Source organism: Octodon degus, unplaced genomic scaffold, assembly GCF_000260255.1.
Source record: "Octodon degus isolate 3935 unplaced genomic scaffold, OctDeg1.0 scaffold00040, whole genome shotgun sequence".
Taxonomy (NCBI): Eukaryota; Metazoa; Chordata; class Mammalia; order Rodentia; family Octodontidae; genus Octodon; species Octodon degus.
This window is the reverse complement of record NW_004524616.1, coordinates 5,221,426-5,239,929: the sequence shown is the minus strand read 5'-3', so window position 1 is coordinate 5,239,929 and position 18,504 is coordinate 5,221,426. Positions and strand designations below refer to the sequence as shown.

Here is an 18,504-nt window from a genome sequence, read left to right as displayed (position 1 = left end):
AACAATATGCAATGTGTTAATTATTGTAACTTTCCTACTAACCTGTTTTGAAACTGTCTCATTGCTCTTTCTTTTTCAATAAAATTAATTAAAAAAAAAGTATTGTCCTTGAAAATCTTGTATAGATTTAGTGAAGAATGGGTGTAGCCCTGTAGAGGGCTGTATTACAGCTGCTTTAGAAGACCAAACCCTCTAGACTAGAAAGGCAAATAGGGGAAAACTTACTTTCACCAATGGTGAGCGAGGCCGAACTGCTTGGTTTTCTTGTTGCTCACATCTATATTTTAAAACTTAGATAACAATGACCTTTTTAATGCAAACAAAATCTGAACATAAGACAGACATTTTTACCATTTTTCTTGTTACATCATCTTTTTAGTTATAAACTAGCATCACAGTTGATATTTTTTTCTTTAATTCATTTAAACGGCTCTTCTTAACATGTAAGGATCAAACGTCTTCCGGTGCCTAATGAAGCACACTCTAAAGGAGTAAGTGACTTTGACTGTGAGATAACCTGGAATTCAATAGAAATTACCTTTCTGGGCATCCCCACCTTGTTTTAATTGATTCCTCCACCCAGGCGTCCCTGAGTAGCCCTCTCCAGGGCAGGTGGATGCTCCTGCTGGAGAGAGGGAGACAAGATCCCACCAGCCTATCCACCCTCGAACTGGTGCGCCATTCCTATCTCCTGAAATATCTCACAAACCCTTTATTCACTCTTACTACTTGTAAGTTACAATTGGTCTGGTGACCTGAGTGTCTGCAGAAGGAAGCATTAACTGTGGCATAAAAGGTCAGGTAGAAGTGAGCACTTCTCAGGTTACAAAGATCACTGATAGAGATAGATAGAACAATTGACTGGAGAGATTTGGCCCCGTGCACTGAACCAATCTACAAACACTTGATTTTCATCTGATCACCTAGGTAAACATTTTTAGCAACTAAACAAGGTTTAACCTTGAAGCTCACAGGTGAAAATTATATTTATCATCTAGCAATCACATTTTACATGTTGGTAAAGACAATACAGCTGGCAAAAAATCTTACTCTATAATTAACATGTAAGGCACAGATGTAAACTTCCCCTGATAACCACTATTGCAAACTGTCTCAGCCTTATTTCTCAGAGTGACTCATTAACATGTTCTACTGAAAAGCTCAGGTTAAATTCCTACTTTGCTAGCAGAGAGAGAAAAAAAGTATAGTAGGTAAGTGGAGATCTTTCAGTGGTCAAGAGCCAGTTTCTACCAAGGAACCTTCGGCCATAACCCCTCAGGTATTTTCAGTTTCTTTTGGCTCACACAACTAGAGATGTCTCCAGAAAGGAATCCAGCAGTTTCTCTGGTCAACATTCCATCAGCCATAGGCTTCAATGGGGATTCACCAAAGAGTGGCTGGGGAAACCTGTCCTCTGCTTCAAAGAGTGGCAGCTGCTCTAAGTTTGTCTAAGTTCTATAAGGGATACTCAAAAGCCTGAACAAGATTACTAGCACTTTCCATTTAAGGCTTTAAAGTCCACAACTTATCTCTGATCCATAATGATAATTAGACTTAGGAGGAAAGATTGAATCCTCCCTTATACTAAATGTGTTTTGGTCCCATAAGTGTGCTGCTTTTGGAGATAGCTCCTTCTGGTGTCACCCAGAAGTCGGTTCTCTCCACTGTGTCTTAGGTTTAGTCTCCCGAAGGAGACCTGCCCAGAACACTAAGCTGGGACATGGCTTTTATATGTGTCCTCCTGGACGGGCATAGTCCTCTTTGTCTCATCTGACCCAGAGACGGGGTATGTGTCCTTTTTCTAAAATGACTTTTCTGTTTTCAGTGTTAACAAACACTCATTTTCTAAGGGCTTTACTTAGTTGGAACGGTCTATAAAGTTTTTTAATTTTACATGCCTCTAAAAGGGAAAGTACAAAGAGGCAGGAAAATTAGGAATAAAGTCAAAGCAAGGAAACTGAAACAGAGCAGGCCTGACATTTCCTCTAGCGTGTAGAGGGGGATCAGAACCAGTCTATCCCAGTGAAATCTGTCCTCCAAGTCTTTAAGAACGGTTGCCGACCTAAGGTCATTTAACTGGCAAAAGGAGTCCTGCGTTTCATATACAGGCATGTATATTTTTTAAGTCCGAGCTGGCTAAAAGTCCCATTTTACAAAAGTTTACATAAAATCCACTGGGAGGCTTACTACTGTTACTCTCTGTAGCGCTATTGTCTAAATTCAAGTAAGGAATACCAGTGCATTTAGGAATACCAGTTCAAATGCAACATATACAAGTGCAAAATAGTCATAAATGTCCCATTAAAGAAATATCATGAACTTGTAACATTTTTATATTTTAATTTAGGTTTACCAACAGCATTTTGACCAACATTTTAACAAAACTACATAAAGACAAAGCATAAGCAATTGTAAACAATTTTAACAGTATTATGAGACAAAACTGTATGAAACAAAGTATGAACAATTAATTATGAGCAATGGGCAAAGACATTAACATTTGAAGCATAAAAATTTGTTACCTAAGCAAGTCCCAATCCAGAATTCATGAAAGAAAAGCAAACTCGTATCTTCGTCCAGTGATCTCGGTGGAAACCTCCAAAATGATACAGGAAGAAAAACTGATCCTGCGTGGGTGACCTCCAAACCATATAGGGAACCTACAAATGACATAGGGAAAAACGATCTCCCGACCTGACCTGCACGAGTTCACGTTCTCTAAAACCGAAGAATGAATTTTAGGAACAAATGGAGGTTATGAGCAGAATATATTTATTGAGAGAAAGAAAGCTCCTGTCCAAGAGAGGGACAGGAGAGGGGCCTGAGTGGGTAGTTCCCCGGGAAGCTGTCTCTTCCAGGGACTTTTATAGTGTAAAACCATGTGGGACTAAGGTGAAGAGAATGGGAACTCACTTAGGTGGGCAGGAGGTGGGACAAACCTATGGTCAATCAATGGGATTACAAGTGCCATTGTTCTGGTAAAACTGATTAAATCCAGTATCAAATGGGAAAGAGAGTCACATAGCAAGTGGGCATGAATATGGGACAGGGTCTCTCCCTGTTGGGGGTTGGAATGTGTGACAGGGTCTCTTTCTGTTGCGTGTTGGGCTAGTGACTCACTTGGGTCTTTCCAGGTGATTGACACCTATTTAGAATATCAATCCCAGGTGCTACTCGGTTAGCATTTGTTTGGCCTTTAGGTCTTTAGGTCTGGTTCAAGGCAGGAGCATCTGCCCCTCCCACAGTTTAAGGCATCTCCTCTTCCGTGCTGTCTCCTTTGAGGGCCTGGCCCTGTCTGACTGCCTATAATATTTCTATCTAACTCGGCTGCCTGCAATATTATGATACACTGTAAGTTAGTCATTATCCAACATCTCTAATTTAAAAACAAAACTATGAAATAAATTTGATACTTTTTTATAAAAGTAAACAAATAAATAAACTTCGCTACTGCCCCTTCACAGCATTCATTCTACTTTATGGAATGAAGTCTTGCTAATTCTAGAACTGTAAATAAAGCCAATAAAAACCTTAAACTAAGTTGTACTTTTATTCCTTGACAAGGACATTTATATAATCATTGGTGGGCATTTATGTTATTTATCTTCCTTTGTTTTTTAAGATGCTGAAGTTCAAACCCAGAGTCTCACACAATCTAAGCAAGCACTCTTCCTGTGAGGTACACCACCAGTCTTATTCTTTTAGTATTACAAATAGTATTCTATATAATTATAGGTATTTTCCCTTTGTTCCCTGTCTTCTAGCTCCTTGGTATGTGTGTGTTGGAGAGTGTCCCTGCCTGACCACTTGTCTCACAGGGCTACTGTGTAGCAAGGCTGGAAGCGACAATTCTTAAATCCAAGGAAACAATCATTCCAGATCTTGGCGTTAGTGTGGAAGCACGCTGAATTGCTCTGGAGTCAGGGAGAAGTTGCAGGGAGGGGGTGGGAGCTCTCAATTGCATTAATTGATCCTGGCAAAAGAAGCTCTGATTTAGCCTTCCCACCCATGTGAAGATGCTGTAACTCCTTGATTCCTTTCACACCCTTCTATTTTATCTATTTTTTGAAATTTTTAAATTAATTTTTAATGAAAAAGAAATAGCAATGAGACAATTTCAAAACAGGTTAGTAGGACAGTTACAATAATGTTAATACATTGCATCTTGTCGTCTTCATAACCTTTCCGACCCTTGTTAAGATGTTGTGGACGGGAAAGTGATCAATGATGTAGAGTGTGCCTAAGGAGAGTCACATGGGGAGAAAACCCTCTCTCTGGCTTTCACAGAGAGCACATTGGCCAAGCAATGGCCGTGACTCATCCACATGGCTGACACTGACAAAGGTTCTACAATCTGAGGTACAGGATCTCAGAATAAATCCTGAGGGGATTTCACTTCTCAGACCAAAAAGCTACAACTCTTATTGCACAGGTCCTGCTTTACGTTGGTCTTATCCATCCAGTAGAAAAGTATGAAGACGAAATACAGGAAGTCAAGCCATGCTGTTATGTTGAGCTGTGGGGGACTCAGGTCAATAATTTCTGACATTGCCAGTTAAACAGAAGACCCAATGCTATTATGGTCTACTGGACTCTTTTAGAATATTTTGCTGAGTTTACACACCTATAATATTCAATAATGGAACTTAGAAAAAATGGGGTATACAGATGAATGTCCATTTTGTATCTGTGTATTCAAAGTGGTTGGGATAGATATATAGTTGCATTCTCTTAATGAATAGAATGATTTGTTCTAATGGTGTTTGTGAATAGGATCTCAAGTCCGCATCTTGTACAGCAATTAACCACTAAGAAGAATATATGCAGTGTGTTATTTGTTGAAACTGTACTTCCGATTTGATTTGAAACTGTCTCATTGCTGTTTATCAATAAAATTTTGGGAAAAAAAGATGTTGTGGACATAAGAAGAAAACAAAACTAATTTCAAAGAAGAATCCATTGCCATGGAAACCAAGAAGGTATTTAAGCAGAGACAAAATGAAACTAAGAATTAGGTGGCCATGCTTCTAATTTGGAAGGATCTGGGAAGCATATTCGAAGGCCAGCCAGACATTTAAGATCCATAGCCCGGGAAGGGTCTGATGGCTGGCTTTATTAATAAGCTCTGTTTTTTATAATTTTCGGTCTGATGTGGAAATACTAATTTCGCCATTTGAAAGGGAGGGCTAAGTAGTGAGGCAGGAGAATTTTGAGAGGCTTCCTTAAGACAGAAAAATGAATTAGGCTCTGCAGGATCCTTGAGTAAAAAGATCTAGGGCCTTCTCCTTTCCCTGGAGTGGTAGGAGGACCTCCTCTTGGGTGGTTATTGGTGCCCTCTCCAGGGAAGCCTACCCACAGCAAGAACACGGGAGCCCCATCTGGGGTTAGAACTGTGGGCCAATCAGGGGCCAAACCAGCTTCCATAGAGGCTCGTTTGTGAATACAGCATGGACTGAAGCCCAGAGGGCTTCTACAGGGCTGGACTAAGCTAGGTCAATGGTTCTTCACAGGACTGTAGGGTGGGGCATTTGTTGTAATGATAATTGGAATTGAATATCCTTCCAGGATAGCCATGTGGAGGCTTGGAGCACTAAAAATTTGTCTTGGAGAAAGAAAAGAAATGTGACTCTTATTCTAGGGTGAATCAGGGCAAATTATTCTTCCTACAAATATTTAGGTACAAAAAATAATCTGTTATTTGATGTTTCGTGGTAATCACAAGCTCCACTATTCCAGATCTGGTTTTTCAGAAATGTGGGCTAAGAGCTATGGGAGATGATGTTTTAAAATAAAATATGACCTGGACACTAAAATATCAACTTTCTTATTATTTCTTTATTTCAACACAGATTTCTGGGTAGCCAGGACTTGAAGGATTAGTGATGACCCTGTTGCATCATTTCAGTCAAGTTTTTGATTAAGAAGAGCAGAAGATAATCAAATAAAACTTAGAAACAGCCTGAATAACAGTTGGAAATATGTTAAATTAGGGCGCAGATACTGTAAAAGTCTATGAGGCTACTGAAAATTAACAGGTAACAAAAAATTTAATAGCACAGACAGATATTCATATGTTATTAAACAAAAGATGCATCGCACAGTCAGGGCAGCTATTATTCTGGGAGACTCCTTCAGCAAAGTTTGTTGGTCAGGAAGGATAGGCCAGCTATTCGGCACCTTGTTTAGTTGACAGGGAAGCAAGCCCTGAGAGGGTCCATGACTTTCTCACAGTCACAGAAGAGTCAGTGGCTCTTTGGCCTGCACCCTGTACAGCCCACTCCTCTTCCTAGCAGTGCACACTGTCCTCTCACCTGGGTCACACAAGACATGTCTCCTCATGTCACCAATAGCCCCTAGTCCCATTGAAGGAAGCTTCAGATTTCCAGTTCTGGCATTGCTGTTGTTTCGTTTTGTTTTGTTTTTACTCTGACATCTACAGTCAAGCATATTACAGAGGCAGGTAATTCCTCTCAGGACAACAGGCAATTTGTACTCAGCAGCTGGAAGTCTGTTTCTGTTGCTATAGCAAAGCAGTGGAAACGGGGGTAATTTGCAAGTAAAAGGTTCATTTCAGCTCACAGTGCGGGTGGTTCCAGAGCGTGGTGTCCGAGCTGGGGAGATAGCTCAGTGGCTTGAGTGCCTGCCTGGCAAGCGCAAGGTGCTGAGTTTGATCCCTGGTACCAAAAAGAAGAGCATGTCCTCAGCATTTGCTTGGTTCCGCTGAGGACCTCCTGCCAACAGAGCTCCCTGATGGGAACATATACAAGAGTAAAAAGTGGTACAGGCCATGCACGAGAAGGGCGTAGGGAAGTGTTGGGCTTGCTTTGAACAACCCATCCTCAAAAAGACTATCCACCCCCAGAAAAGATATTTCTTCTTGCTGTTTTGTAAAGTGGGAAAAAAACCATGGTACAGTCTTTTATTTATATTTTTTCCTCAAAAATTTTAAATGTACAAAAATACTGGCTATGAAATACCCGGAATTATATTTTATTTTTAGTTTCTCATTGTGCTTTTGTGTATTTTTAAATTTTTAATGAAGAACATATACAATGCATAAAAATAACATAGTGAAGTCTAAGAATGTCCCAGGCAGCACTGCTAGGCCTAGGGAACCAACCTGGACAAGTCTTCACCCTCATAAACCCATAAACCTCATGGAATGGTAGGGAAGAGATATTGCAACAGAATCAGACAAGATGATTTAGCCAGGTGTGGTGGTACATGCCTGTAATCCCAGAAATGGGGGGAAGGGGCTAAGGCAGGAAGATTGCTACAAGTCTGAGGCCAACCTGCAACCTGGGCTATATAGTTTCAGAGGCAGCCTGAACTATACAGCAACACCCTGCTTCAAAATAATAATAATAATAATAATAATAATAATAATAATAATCTTTCCCTTTCTTTCTTTTTCTTTTCTTTTCTTTTTAGATGGGTACTTTCTTGAGGCCCATTCAGGCTGGCCTCAAACTCATAGTGACCCTCCTGCCTCAGCCTTGCTAGTTCTGGGATTATAGGTGTGTGCCACCACGCCTAGCTAAGATAATTTCTGATAATAAATGTAATAAATAAATATAACAAGGTAAACAATGATATGACAGGGAAGAACTATGATCAGGGTACTGGGGACTGGCTGGGTTAAGATAACCAGAGATGACCAGTATGACCAGGAAGCTTGCAGTATGAGAAGACAACATGGGTGAGAGCCAGAAAAAAAGATTTGGATGGAATGTGTGGTGGGTGTGGGCTGCCAGCCCCAGGAGAGGCACCCTTTTTTTCATAATAATGTATAAAACATGGTTTATTCATTTAATGGAATACTACAGAGCAACAAGAATAAATGAACTATCGCTACACATAATAATATAGATTAATATCACAAACATAAATGTTGAATTTAAAATCTGGTAAAAGTAATCTTCAGGATTTGAGGTCACCATGTTTACCTTTGAGCAGGGGGAACCTTTGTCCTCCCTGCTGAAGGATGGGTGCAGTGCCCCAAGAATTTATTATATGCTACAACAAAGGAAGTAATCTACTTTCCAATAAAGTTCATTTACAAAGTTCAAAGTTCTAGCAACTATATTTACAGTGTAGAGGTGTGTAGGAGTCCCTCCTGGTTCTCGTCTCAGCCCAAAAAATCTATACTTATAATCCTAAAAATACGTTATTGGAATTCCACTGAGTTAATTCCAATCTACCACTCCAAGTGCAACCCATGGTGAAAACAAAGACACTAAGACATGCATAGGAGGAGTGGCTTGAGGACGTACATGATTACTGTGAGCTGGGCTAGGTGGGTGGTTTGCATTTACCTCCATCATATGCAGACAGAGTAATCTGCATTATGCTATTGAGATAGTATCTTATGTTTTGGGGTCAGTGCTTCAGCTCTGATGTGTAATCCTTAAGCCCCAGGAAATCGCAGCCTCTATCTTGAGGCTCGATCCCAGCCGACAGCGTGGAGCACTAGCTTTTCATCCTGTCTCAACCTGGCTCATATTGGAGAGCAGCAGGTGTGGGTTATCAGGGAAACACATGTGCCATCTTCAAAAATTACCACCAGCATCTCAGCTAGACCAGTATACATTGCTTAAGGCCAACTGAAAGGATAACTGCCTGCTCTGTACAGAAATCTCAGCTCTTAGAAGACCAAGGTGAAAGGGAACTCTTACAGTCTCCTACCATGAGCCCAGTAGCATCTGGAACACACTGATCCTCATAATCCTTATTATCAGGAAATATTAATGAGGTAATCCCCCAAGCTCATTCTGGCTTCTATGAGACCTTGTCCATGAGACTGACAGACAAGACCTGAGAGGTCCAGATGATAGCAGGGCATTCTGACTCAACTTGCCACAGACTGCCTTAGAAGTCTTTAACCTTAGCCACTCCACACTAGTAGCCAGAGGGATTCCCAGCCATGGGTGAGGTGACAGCAGAAGAGGTGGAAAAGTTTCTGGACTCACATATTGGCTTTGCCAAAGAGTACTACAACCTCCGCTACCGGGCCAAGGTTATCGCAGAGCTTCTTGGAGCCAAGGAGGTGGCCGTGGACTTCAGCAGCTACCACTCACTGAGCAGTGTGGAAGAGAGTGAAATCATCTTTGATCTCCTACGGGACTTCCAGGAAAACTTACAGACTGAGAAGTGCACCTTCAATGTCATGAAGAAGCTGTGCTTCCTCTTGCAGGCAGATCGGATGAGCTTGTTTATGTACAGGGCCCGCAATGGCATCGCAGAGCTGGCCACCCGGCTCTTCAACGTGCACAAGGACGCTGTCCTTGAAGACTGCCTGGTGATGCCCGACTCAGAGATTGTCTTCCCTCTGGACATGGGTGTCGTGGGACACGTTGCACATTCTAAAAAGCTGGCCAACGTCCCCAACACAGAGGAGGTACTCTTTTCCCCATAACAGAGGGCAGTGAGGCATTATTCCCTGGAGTCCTGGGCTACAAGTGGGGTGGGAAGCTGCTGGCCTCCAAGACCAGACTGGTGATAACAAGCCACCTTTATTCATTTACTTATAACTTCTTTTTTTCTTTTTTGGTCAGGGTCTTATTTTGTAGTTCAGGCTGGCCTTGAAATCACTATGTAGCCCTGGCTGGCCTCAAACTGTATGCAATCCTCCTGCCTCAGCGTTCCACAAGCTGCTATTACAGGCATGCACTACCACACCCGGCACTACAAATATTTTGTTTGGGAAAAAAATTCCAACTAAGCAGAGGAATTTTAAAATAATGCAAAAGACTAGATTTCACCTAAATCTGCAAATCATCACCATCTTATCATGTTTATTTTCTGCCTCCATTTTTCTGACTTATTTGAGAGGAATTTACAGATCTCATCTCAGACCTAAATATTCCATTCTATTTTGATTTATTTTGTTTTGTTTTTTTGAGATAGGGTCTGGCTGCATATGTCCTTCAGGCTGGCCTTACACTCACTATGTGGCTCTGGCTCACCTTGGTGCCTCTTGCCTCAGCCTCCTGAGTGCTGGGATTACAGGTTTAGAACAGGTACATTTCTTACATATCTGAACTATAATGATTGAATTCAAGAAATGTAATGTTGATATAATACTTATCTAACAAGCAGCTCATATTAAATTTTTGCCAGTGTCTTAACTATACCTATGTACTCCTTTATGTTTAGTTTATATACTTGAATCTGAAATAGTTGTTCAGTCTGTGTTTTTCATGAATTTGATGTTTGAGGGGTATAGAGGAAGTATTTTGTAGAAATATACTTCCATTTGGGCTTGTTTGATGTTAGATCCAGGCTGCGCATTCTTGTCAAAAATATTACCGAAGTGATATAGATCTTTCTTCATGCTTTACATAAGGAGATCTGATGGTCAACTGTCCCATTACTGTATGTGTTAACATTGGTCACCTTTCTTAAGCTCTTGGTTCTTTTTCTAAGAGTCTACAGGCCCATGGGTTTCTATCCTCAGTTCTGACAAAGACCTCATTGATCATCATGAGCAAATTATTTCCCCTTTTGGGACATTAGCTTTTGTTTGTTTGTTTAGTTTTTTAGAAACAGGGTTTCATTATGTAGCCCAGGCTGTCCCTGAACACTGGGCAATTCTCCTCTGTCAGCCTCCTAAGTACTTGGATTACAGGAATGCCCCGCCACACCAGACTTCAGACATTAACTTTTTTTTTTGTATGTATTTTTTAAAATGTATTTGACACAGGGTCTATAGGGTCTACAGTGTCCATAGGGTCTCACTACACAGATCAGACTCAGTGATTCTCCTGTTTTCAGCCTCCCAAGAGCTGGGATTACAGGTGTACACCACCATGCCCACTTTCAGTGGCCATCTCAGTGCACCCCGGGGGCAGGGATTGAACTCCAGCCACTGCACTCTGCCTAAGCAAGTGCTTTAGTCCACTGAGCTATCTGGCTGGCCCCATGACTGACATTATTTTTTAAAGGACACAATGTCACTGGGGAGATAGCTCAGCAGTCGAAGCTTCTGCCTGGCAAGCACAGGACCCGGGTTTGACCAACAAAAATGGATGTGGTGGCACATGCCTGTAATCCCAGCGCTGGGGAGGTGGAGACAGAAGAATCACTATGAGTCCAAGCTGTGTAGTGAGACCCTGTACCAAATAAATAAATAAAAGTTTTTGAAATTTAAAGGCTACAGTGCAATTTCCCATGTAGTCCTCTGTCAGGGTCACTCCTACTTATCCTTCAGATCTCAGTAGGAAAGCCTCTTGTATCTTCCCACTAGAGTCTGGTTCCTAAAATTAGTTACCACAACAAGCCCTGGAGTCAGAGGCCATGTCTGCCTTATTCCCCATTTATCTTAGGATCTTGTGCAATGTCTGGTGCAAAGCAAGTGGTCAACAAATGAAGTATATGAGATTCAACCTATGTCAAGGAATTATGTAATAATTTAACTCCTGTCTCAATTAAAAGAATATTTGCCCCATCACAACAGGCTCATCTGGGTCTTTTTTTACTGCTGCTAACCAAACAAGAAGACCAGGTTCAGCCATTTACAAGATCTAGCCCCCAGACACTTTGGCTTTGTTCTTGCCTTACCCCTGGCCTAAATTCAGGTTAAGTGTCTGGGGTTTACAGCAGGGGACAGAGGGGATTCTGAGATCCTTTTATCCAACTGTCTCGTTAAGTTGTTAAGGACTGAACCAGGAGACATTGAAAAGGGGTCTCCCCACGGTCATCAAAGAGTCAGGGCCAAGTCAGGACTTCTACTCCAAGAATCTACTACTATAAGAATTCAAATGAGTCAGGAAACCCAGGCTTGGGCCTCAGTGGGAAGCATACTGGGTGGCCTCCGCAGTGGGGTAATTAATCTCTGCTTTCATCTTCCCTCACTCCCCCTGGCAATGCTCTCCAGGCTGAAGGTTGGGGAAGGGGGGTGTGCTCCTGTTCAGCTGGAGTTTGTTCTCCCTTCTGTAGACTCCGGACTTTTGTCCTAATCACATGTACTGTCTTGATTGTTTTACCTTCATAATAATCTTATGAAAAAACTTTTATTATCTATCTTACGGATGATAAAATTGACAGCTAGAAAGGCTGAATCACTTGCTTAGGGTCCCACAAACAGAAAGCAGCACAGTAGGCAGGGAGTCTGCACCCAGGCACTCTGGGCTTGAGCCCTAGAGCGGGCCCTTTGCTACTCCGTATTCTGTCCTTATCTATACAGTGAGAGTACTGGACTGAGAGTCACAGAAGAATGGTCATTTCTAGTCATACGCCAGAGAGCTAAGATCTTATGCTGAGATCAGATCTAGGTGTGAATTCTGGCACTTTCTAAGAACTCAGTCTTTGCAAATCATTTAGCTTATTTAAATTCATTTTCTAACATACAAAACAGTGATAACAGCTACCTCACAGCATCGTAAGGGTTAAATAAGGGGAGTATTTCTCATTCAGCACTATTCATGGCTCATGGTAATGACTCACCTTGACAGTTCCTCTTCATTTTTATTAGCATTATTTTGTTATTGCTGTTAGGGATCTATTCTAAGTGATGGATGCTGTATCAGGTTTGTGGTTTAGATTTTGCCTCTAGGAAAAGAGAACAAAGCTTCAGTGGACCCTGGCATTATGGGATTGAAAATTTAGAAAGGTCCTCTGATTCCAAAAGATTCACACCCAACAGTTTGCTGCATTTCTGAGCAAATGATGGACTGCTGCTTCCTGCCCAACCCGTGGAGTTTACCAGGGAAGCCACACCTGTCTTTCCCTGTAAGCTATTGGCCTGGGGTGGGGGGCAATCTCCCTGGCTGTGACTCAGGCCTGGGGGTGCAGTAAGTCCAGGCCAAGGAGTTTTGTGTACTCAGTATTTGCAAGTCATTTGCTTTGTCCTCCCAGAAAATCTTTCCTCAGTTTTTGGCTAAGGGCAGGACATGGTCTTAACAGCCAAAAGGTAAAGGTGAATGGAGGAGGGACATGGTATGGATTGGAGTCTAGGTTGTCCCTGGCCTGCTGAAAAGTGACCTCAAACACTTGAGAAATGATTACAATAACTGTATTTCTGAAAAGTGAAACCATAAAGAATTTTCTAGGACTCTAATATACCTATCACTGGCAGATTTCTTTTATTCTTAGAATCATTCTAGGAAAAACTGTAATTAGAACTTCCAGATATGATGTAAGATGCCCAGTTAAGTTTGAGTTTTAGGTGAAGTGTTAGGTTTTTTTCAGTGCAGAAGTAAAAGAAGCAGGGTGGTGGGGATGGGGGGGCAGGCTTTATTGACCCCAAGGACATGGAGAGGATCTGAGGGAGCTCCTCTGACCTGAGACAAACGAAGGCTGAGATCTTACGGACTTCTTGTAGGGGCAGGGTTTGAGGGACAGGTTCAGTGCCGCCTAGAGCTGATTGGGGTCTCCCTTGTTGGGTGGAGAGTTGCGGGGGAGGTAGAAGGAAGTTGTATTCGGGACCAGCGTGTGGAAGAAGGAGGAAGTGGTCAATGGGAAGATGAGCTATTGCTTTTGGGATTCAGCCATGTTGAATCAGGGCCACGATGATTTAGCAGTTTGTATACTCAGGCTGGATTTTTTTTTTTTTTTTTTTTGCTGGTTCAGGATGCCTTCAGGGCAGGTCTGATATGGCTTGGTCATCTGGGGATTGAACCACAGCAACCTGAGACTGACTGCTCTGTTTAAGCAGTCACTTAAACAACTGAGCTAATGGGCAGGCCCCCACAAAGAATAATATTTTAATCTAAATAAGTCCCATGTAATATTTGACATACAACTATACAACTCAAATGATAAATTATTTACTTGAAATTCTAATTTAATAGGGAATCATGTTTTTATTAACCTTAACCGTCTTTCCTAACAGGAAAGCCATGAGGCTGTCTGTCCCTGTCTTACTCACCGCTGGTTCCTGGCACCTAGTCCAGAAGCTGGGACAGTGAGGGTATTCATTGCTTCTGGCTGAGTGAGGGAAGGAATAAATGACAGCTCTTCTGCAGCACTTCATTTGTCCAACCACTCTTGCTTCTGAAGGCTGACCCTGAGAAGACCATCATCTCAGAGATGGTCACATCCGGTCTGCCTCTACTGTCCTTCCATTCTTGGAGACCTAGGACCCAGGACGCTAGAGAAGAGAGAAACCTCAAGGAGAGCCTGCTCCATCACTCTTGATTTTACCAAAGGGAAGACCGAGGCTCAGAGAGGTGTCCATTTCTGGAAATACCCCTAAAGCCAATCATAGGCCTTAACCCCTGGGGCCCCAGGTTACGTCACTCATTCTGTGGGGACCTGCTTTGCATTATGATTTGAATTGTGAGTTCCTGTTTTCCATGAAATCCTGCTATACTATGAGAAGCAACCTCATTTTGTTGGTCTTGGCATAGCTAATGTCTGACACAGAGCCAGGGCTCGGTGAATAAGAATGAAAAAGACAGTTTTGAGTGGCAGGGCTCATATGAGATAATGAGAAATACACATAAGTTGTCTGGCTCTGGCCTAGTACTTCATTATTATTCAGTAAGTACATCTGATTGTTGCATCCAGGGACAAGCACCGCTGTCTGCACCAGCAGCCCACTGGGATAGCAAACTCAGACCCAGTAAAAAGAGGGACAAATTTAATGAAGCAAGACATTTTATTTGTAAGGTGGAAAAGGAAGAGGGAAAAGAGAAGATAGCTACTCTAATAAAAAAGAATCAGTACTCTGGAAAGATTAAGGACCCGTGAGCCCTTTGTTCCGGGCTGTTTTTACAGGGAGAGTCAGAGACCCTTCCCCCGCAACGTGGAACTTGCCATAACTTTGCGGACCTCTGCTGAACGTTGTTTTTGGTGGTCCATGTGCAGCTTTTTCTGTCTGTTTACTTGTCCTTGAACTATGGTTTAGGGCCTTATCTTTGAGGTGGGTGGCTAGCTGGCAAGGGGAGGTCTTATTCATGGTTAGCTAAGAGTACATTGTCATGGGGTACAATAGAGCCTGGCACTGTGAAGTTCTGAAAAGGGCAACTGGAGAATCAGGTCTGAGAAGCAGTATTGCATTACACTCTAAAATGTAAACTCTTTACCGTGTTCTCAAAGTCCTCCTGGATCTGGCACCTGCCTGCCTTCCTAAGTCCTTGTGTTTCGTTCTCCCTCTCCTTCTCTATGCTTCACACACACACACACACACACCAATCTTTCTGTTTCTCAGACTTCTCAAACCCATTCTCACGTCCTGGGCTTTGTATTCTCTATGCTCCTGCATGGATTGCATGTCCTGTGCCTGAGTCCTTTGATCCTTCTGTTCTCAGCTCAGTGCTATGTCCTCAGAGAAGCTTTCCTGACCACCACAACTAACTAATGTGGCTTCAGCCTGTCATCCCTTCTGTCAGTTTTACTAGAGCAAGAAGCCTGTTCTTATTCACTCCCGGGATCCAGTGCCTCACATAGAGAAGCTACTCTGCTAATGATTGCTGCGTGAGTGACATTGGGTTTTCGCTACCTGGGCCTCTGAGTTCTGTTCTTTAAGATAAGTGATTAGAGTGAACTGACTTCTAATTCTTCTACCTCTGATCATCATTTGGAAACATGGTTGTTTAGGGTATTCCCTATGCTGAAAACATAGGCATGGCAATGATTAGGTAGGTACCAGTGAATTAGGAGCGGGAGTGCTTATAAGAGAGTTCCAGTTCTGAGAACTCAGAAGGAAAGAGCGTTCTGGTAGATTTCAAAACACTCTGCCTCAGCTGCAGGTAGGGCTGAAGTATTTGCATTCTTCAATAGAAACTGAACTGAGGACATGAAACGTATCTGAGCAAGCCACACCTCCATCTGCGTTCACCAATTCATTAGTGTGTCCTTAGAGAATGACACAGAATTGTTTTTGGCTAATGCCTCCTTGGAGATTTTGCTTAATCCTCAAGTGCTAATGCAAATAGAGGCTTCTCTTAATTCCTTTACCCTTCACCTGGCTTGAAACAACAATGCTTTTGCCTATTTAATTCCATTGTAACTGTAAAGAAATCCAAAAACAGAGCAGTAACACTCAGAATTTCTGAATCATGGGAAAGATCGTACAGACTTAGTTTTAGAAAAGTTCTGTGAGTGGATTCCTGAATTGAGCCTGTGAAATGTATTTCCATTCTCAGAACAACACGCACTGAGCAACCTTGGGCTAGCTCAGGTCTCGAGTAATGCAGATAATGAGGAAACTCACGGGGCACTAGGAAACACAAAAGTGGATTTTTTTCAACTTTAAGATAACATCCAAGATCTGACTCCTCATTCAGACCACACATACTGCCCTATAGCTACAACTGGCCCCTCCTTGTTCACACTCAACCTATACTGCCTTCAGAATGGGGTTGGAGGGAGTATACTGCTTTGTATTCCCACATCTTTCAGTCAGGCCCTTAGTCCTGTATTAGTATTATGGATGTATCTGTGAAACTTTAATTTTACTCATCCAAAGTCTTAATGTTTGGTATAGGCCTTACAAACAGGGGGGCTTCCACTGACATTTATGGAATGGGGATACTTATTGGACTAGCTGGGTGGTGCTAGAAGTGGATTGTGAGAAAAGCTAAACATAGTAAGTCTTTTTGTTCCATGACTTGAACCCACTCTAACCTTATCTAACCCACTGTACTTACTAGGGTGTTTTCCCCAACTCCCTCATAGCTCTCACTCAAGTTTCTATTTTGGGCTTACTGTCATCACCTCGAGGAAGCCTTCTTTCAGCCTCTCTCTTCAGTCATTGTCTCCCTTTCATCCCTGGGGTGCAGACTTTGCGCACCTTTCCATGGTCCTTGATGGGCTGCATCTCAGACCTTCATCTACTGGACTTTGGAGACTTCAACCACAAGTCATGTCTGCTTGCCCAGCCCTGGCTGAAGGGATGTCATCATTCCCTTGTCAATAAGGGACCCTGGGTTGTTCTACTGTTCCTCTTCAGTGCCTACTTATGCTTGTCTCTGTTTTCCTTCAGGATGAGCATTTTTGTGACTTTGTGGACAACCTCACAGAGTACCAGACTAAGAACATATTGGCCACCCCCATCATGAACGGGAAGGATGTAGTGGCTGTGATCATGGCTGTAAATAAAGTGGAAGGATCCTACTTCACCCAGAGAGATGAAGAGGTGAGTGTCCCCCAGAAAGTGCAGGGCTGGCCATGCTAGGACAGTCATGCCCAAGTTCCCCGAAACTTGCTGTTTGGCCTGGCCTCAAATTCCCCATTTGTAAGATGGAGGTTCATCTGATTCTCTTTGAGGGAGATGAGACAGAATAGTGCTTCTAACAGTGGTTTTTAAAGTCAGGAGTGGAAGGTTAATTGTTCTCTCTCTCTCTCTCTCTCTCTCTCTCTCTCTCTCTCTCTCTCTCTCTCTCTCGGAACCAGGGACTGAACTCAGGCCCTTGCACCTTGCCAGGGAAATGCTTATTCCACTGAGCCATCTCCCTGGCCACCAGTTCTATCTCTTGTAATCTACAGCTGTTTGACTTGGGCAAGTCAATGGACTTCTCAAAATTTGTTTGCTTATTTGTAAAATGGGGATGATTTTACAGTGTCTACCTCACAGTACACTTGTGATTACTAAGTGGTATAAAAGTGACTTATGCCAGGGACAGCAAGTTCAATATAGACATCCCTCATTCAACGCTTGTTATGGTTGTAAGTCCAACAGTCATTATCCAGGTGGCTCATTAAAGGAGGAATATCTGTAAATAGTAACTTTTTAAAAATTAATATACTTCAGGAATACATTAATACTCTACATTCTATGAGTTTTATACTCAATGCAACAGGTTCTGCATTTGTGTTCTATAATCTGTTGTTGAAATTGCCTTCAATGAAGGTTTTAAACTTATAGACATTTGCCGACTATAGAAGCGGCCAGAGGAAAGATTTTTCCTCCTTCTCATTTGCTTGCCCAATCCTATTTCATTTTCAGATTCTTCTCAAGTACCTCAATTTTGCAAATCTAATCATGAAGGTGTTCCACCTGAGTTACCTGCACAACTGTGAGACTCGACGTGGCCAGGTAAGGAGCTTGGCTCAAGAAATGGAGTGGGTGTGACCTTTTACTAAAGCATTGGGAGGCTCAGGACTGGCAGAGCCACACAGTAATGCAGAGGCCCGGGGTGCATTGCGGAGTCTCTGCCCAGTGACCCTCATGTTATGAGGTAGTGGATGTTTGTAAATGTGTCTCCAAGCATCATACGCATTTTCAAAGTCAGAGAGCTTGGATTTGAGTCTCTGCTCATTAAGTAGCTCTTAGATCCTGAGCAGGTCACTTGTTCTCTCTAAGCTGTAATCTCCCTATTTAAAAAATGAAAATAATTGGGGTATCACCATTAAAGTTGTGAGATAATATACATAGGTCACTTATACTCAGCTAATGTTATTTATTTCTGCAATTGTAGGCATTGAACCCAGAGACTTGTGAAAGCCAGCAGCTAGGCAAGCACTCCGCCATGGGGCTACAACCTCAGCATTATTATTATTATTATTATTATTATTATTATTATTAGCCTATGAGACAAAAAATGAAAAGATGTATGTCCT

At 42.3% G+C, this 18,504-nt stretch overlaps 1 protein-coding gene across 2 annotated transcripts in view; it reads left to right on the top strand.

The window, feature by feature from the left end:
- Nucleotides 1-8,804: 8,804 nt before the first annotated feature.
- Nucleotides 8,805-18,504, top strand: part of Pde6a (phosphodiesterase 6A) — a 68,679-nt gene continuing 58,979 nt past the window's right edge. The window contains exons 1-3 of one of the 2 annotated variants that reach the window (XM_004631291.2): nucleotides 8,805-9,397; nucleotides 16,928-17,080; nucleotides 17,891-17,980. In XM_004631291.2, the coding sequence (XP_004631348.1) occupies nucleotides 8,924-9,397; nucleotides 16,928-17,080; nucleotides 17,891-17,980 (717 nt within the window). In that variant the 5' untranslated portion in view covers nucleotides 8,805-8,923. The remainder of the gene's footprint in view (nucleotides 9,398-16,927; nucleotides 17,081-17,890; nucleotides 17,981-18,504) is intronic. The other variant, XM_023715269.1, reaches the window with a different exon arrangement.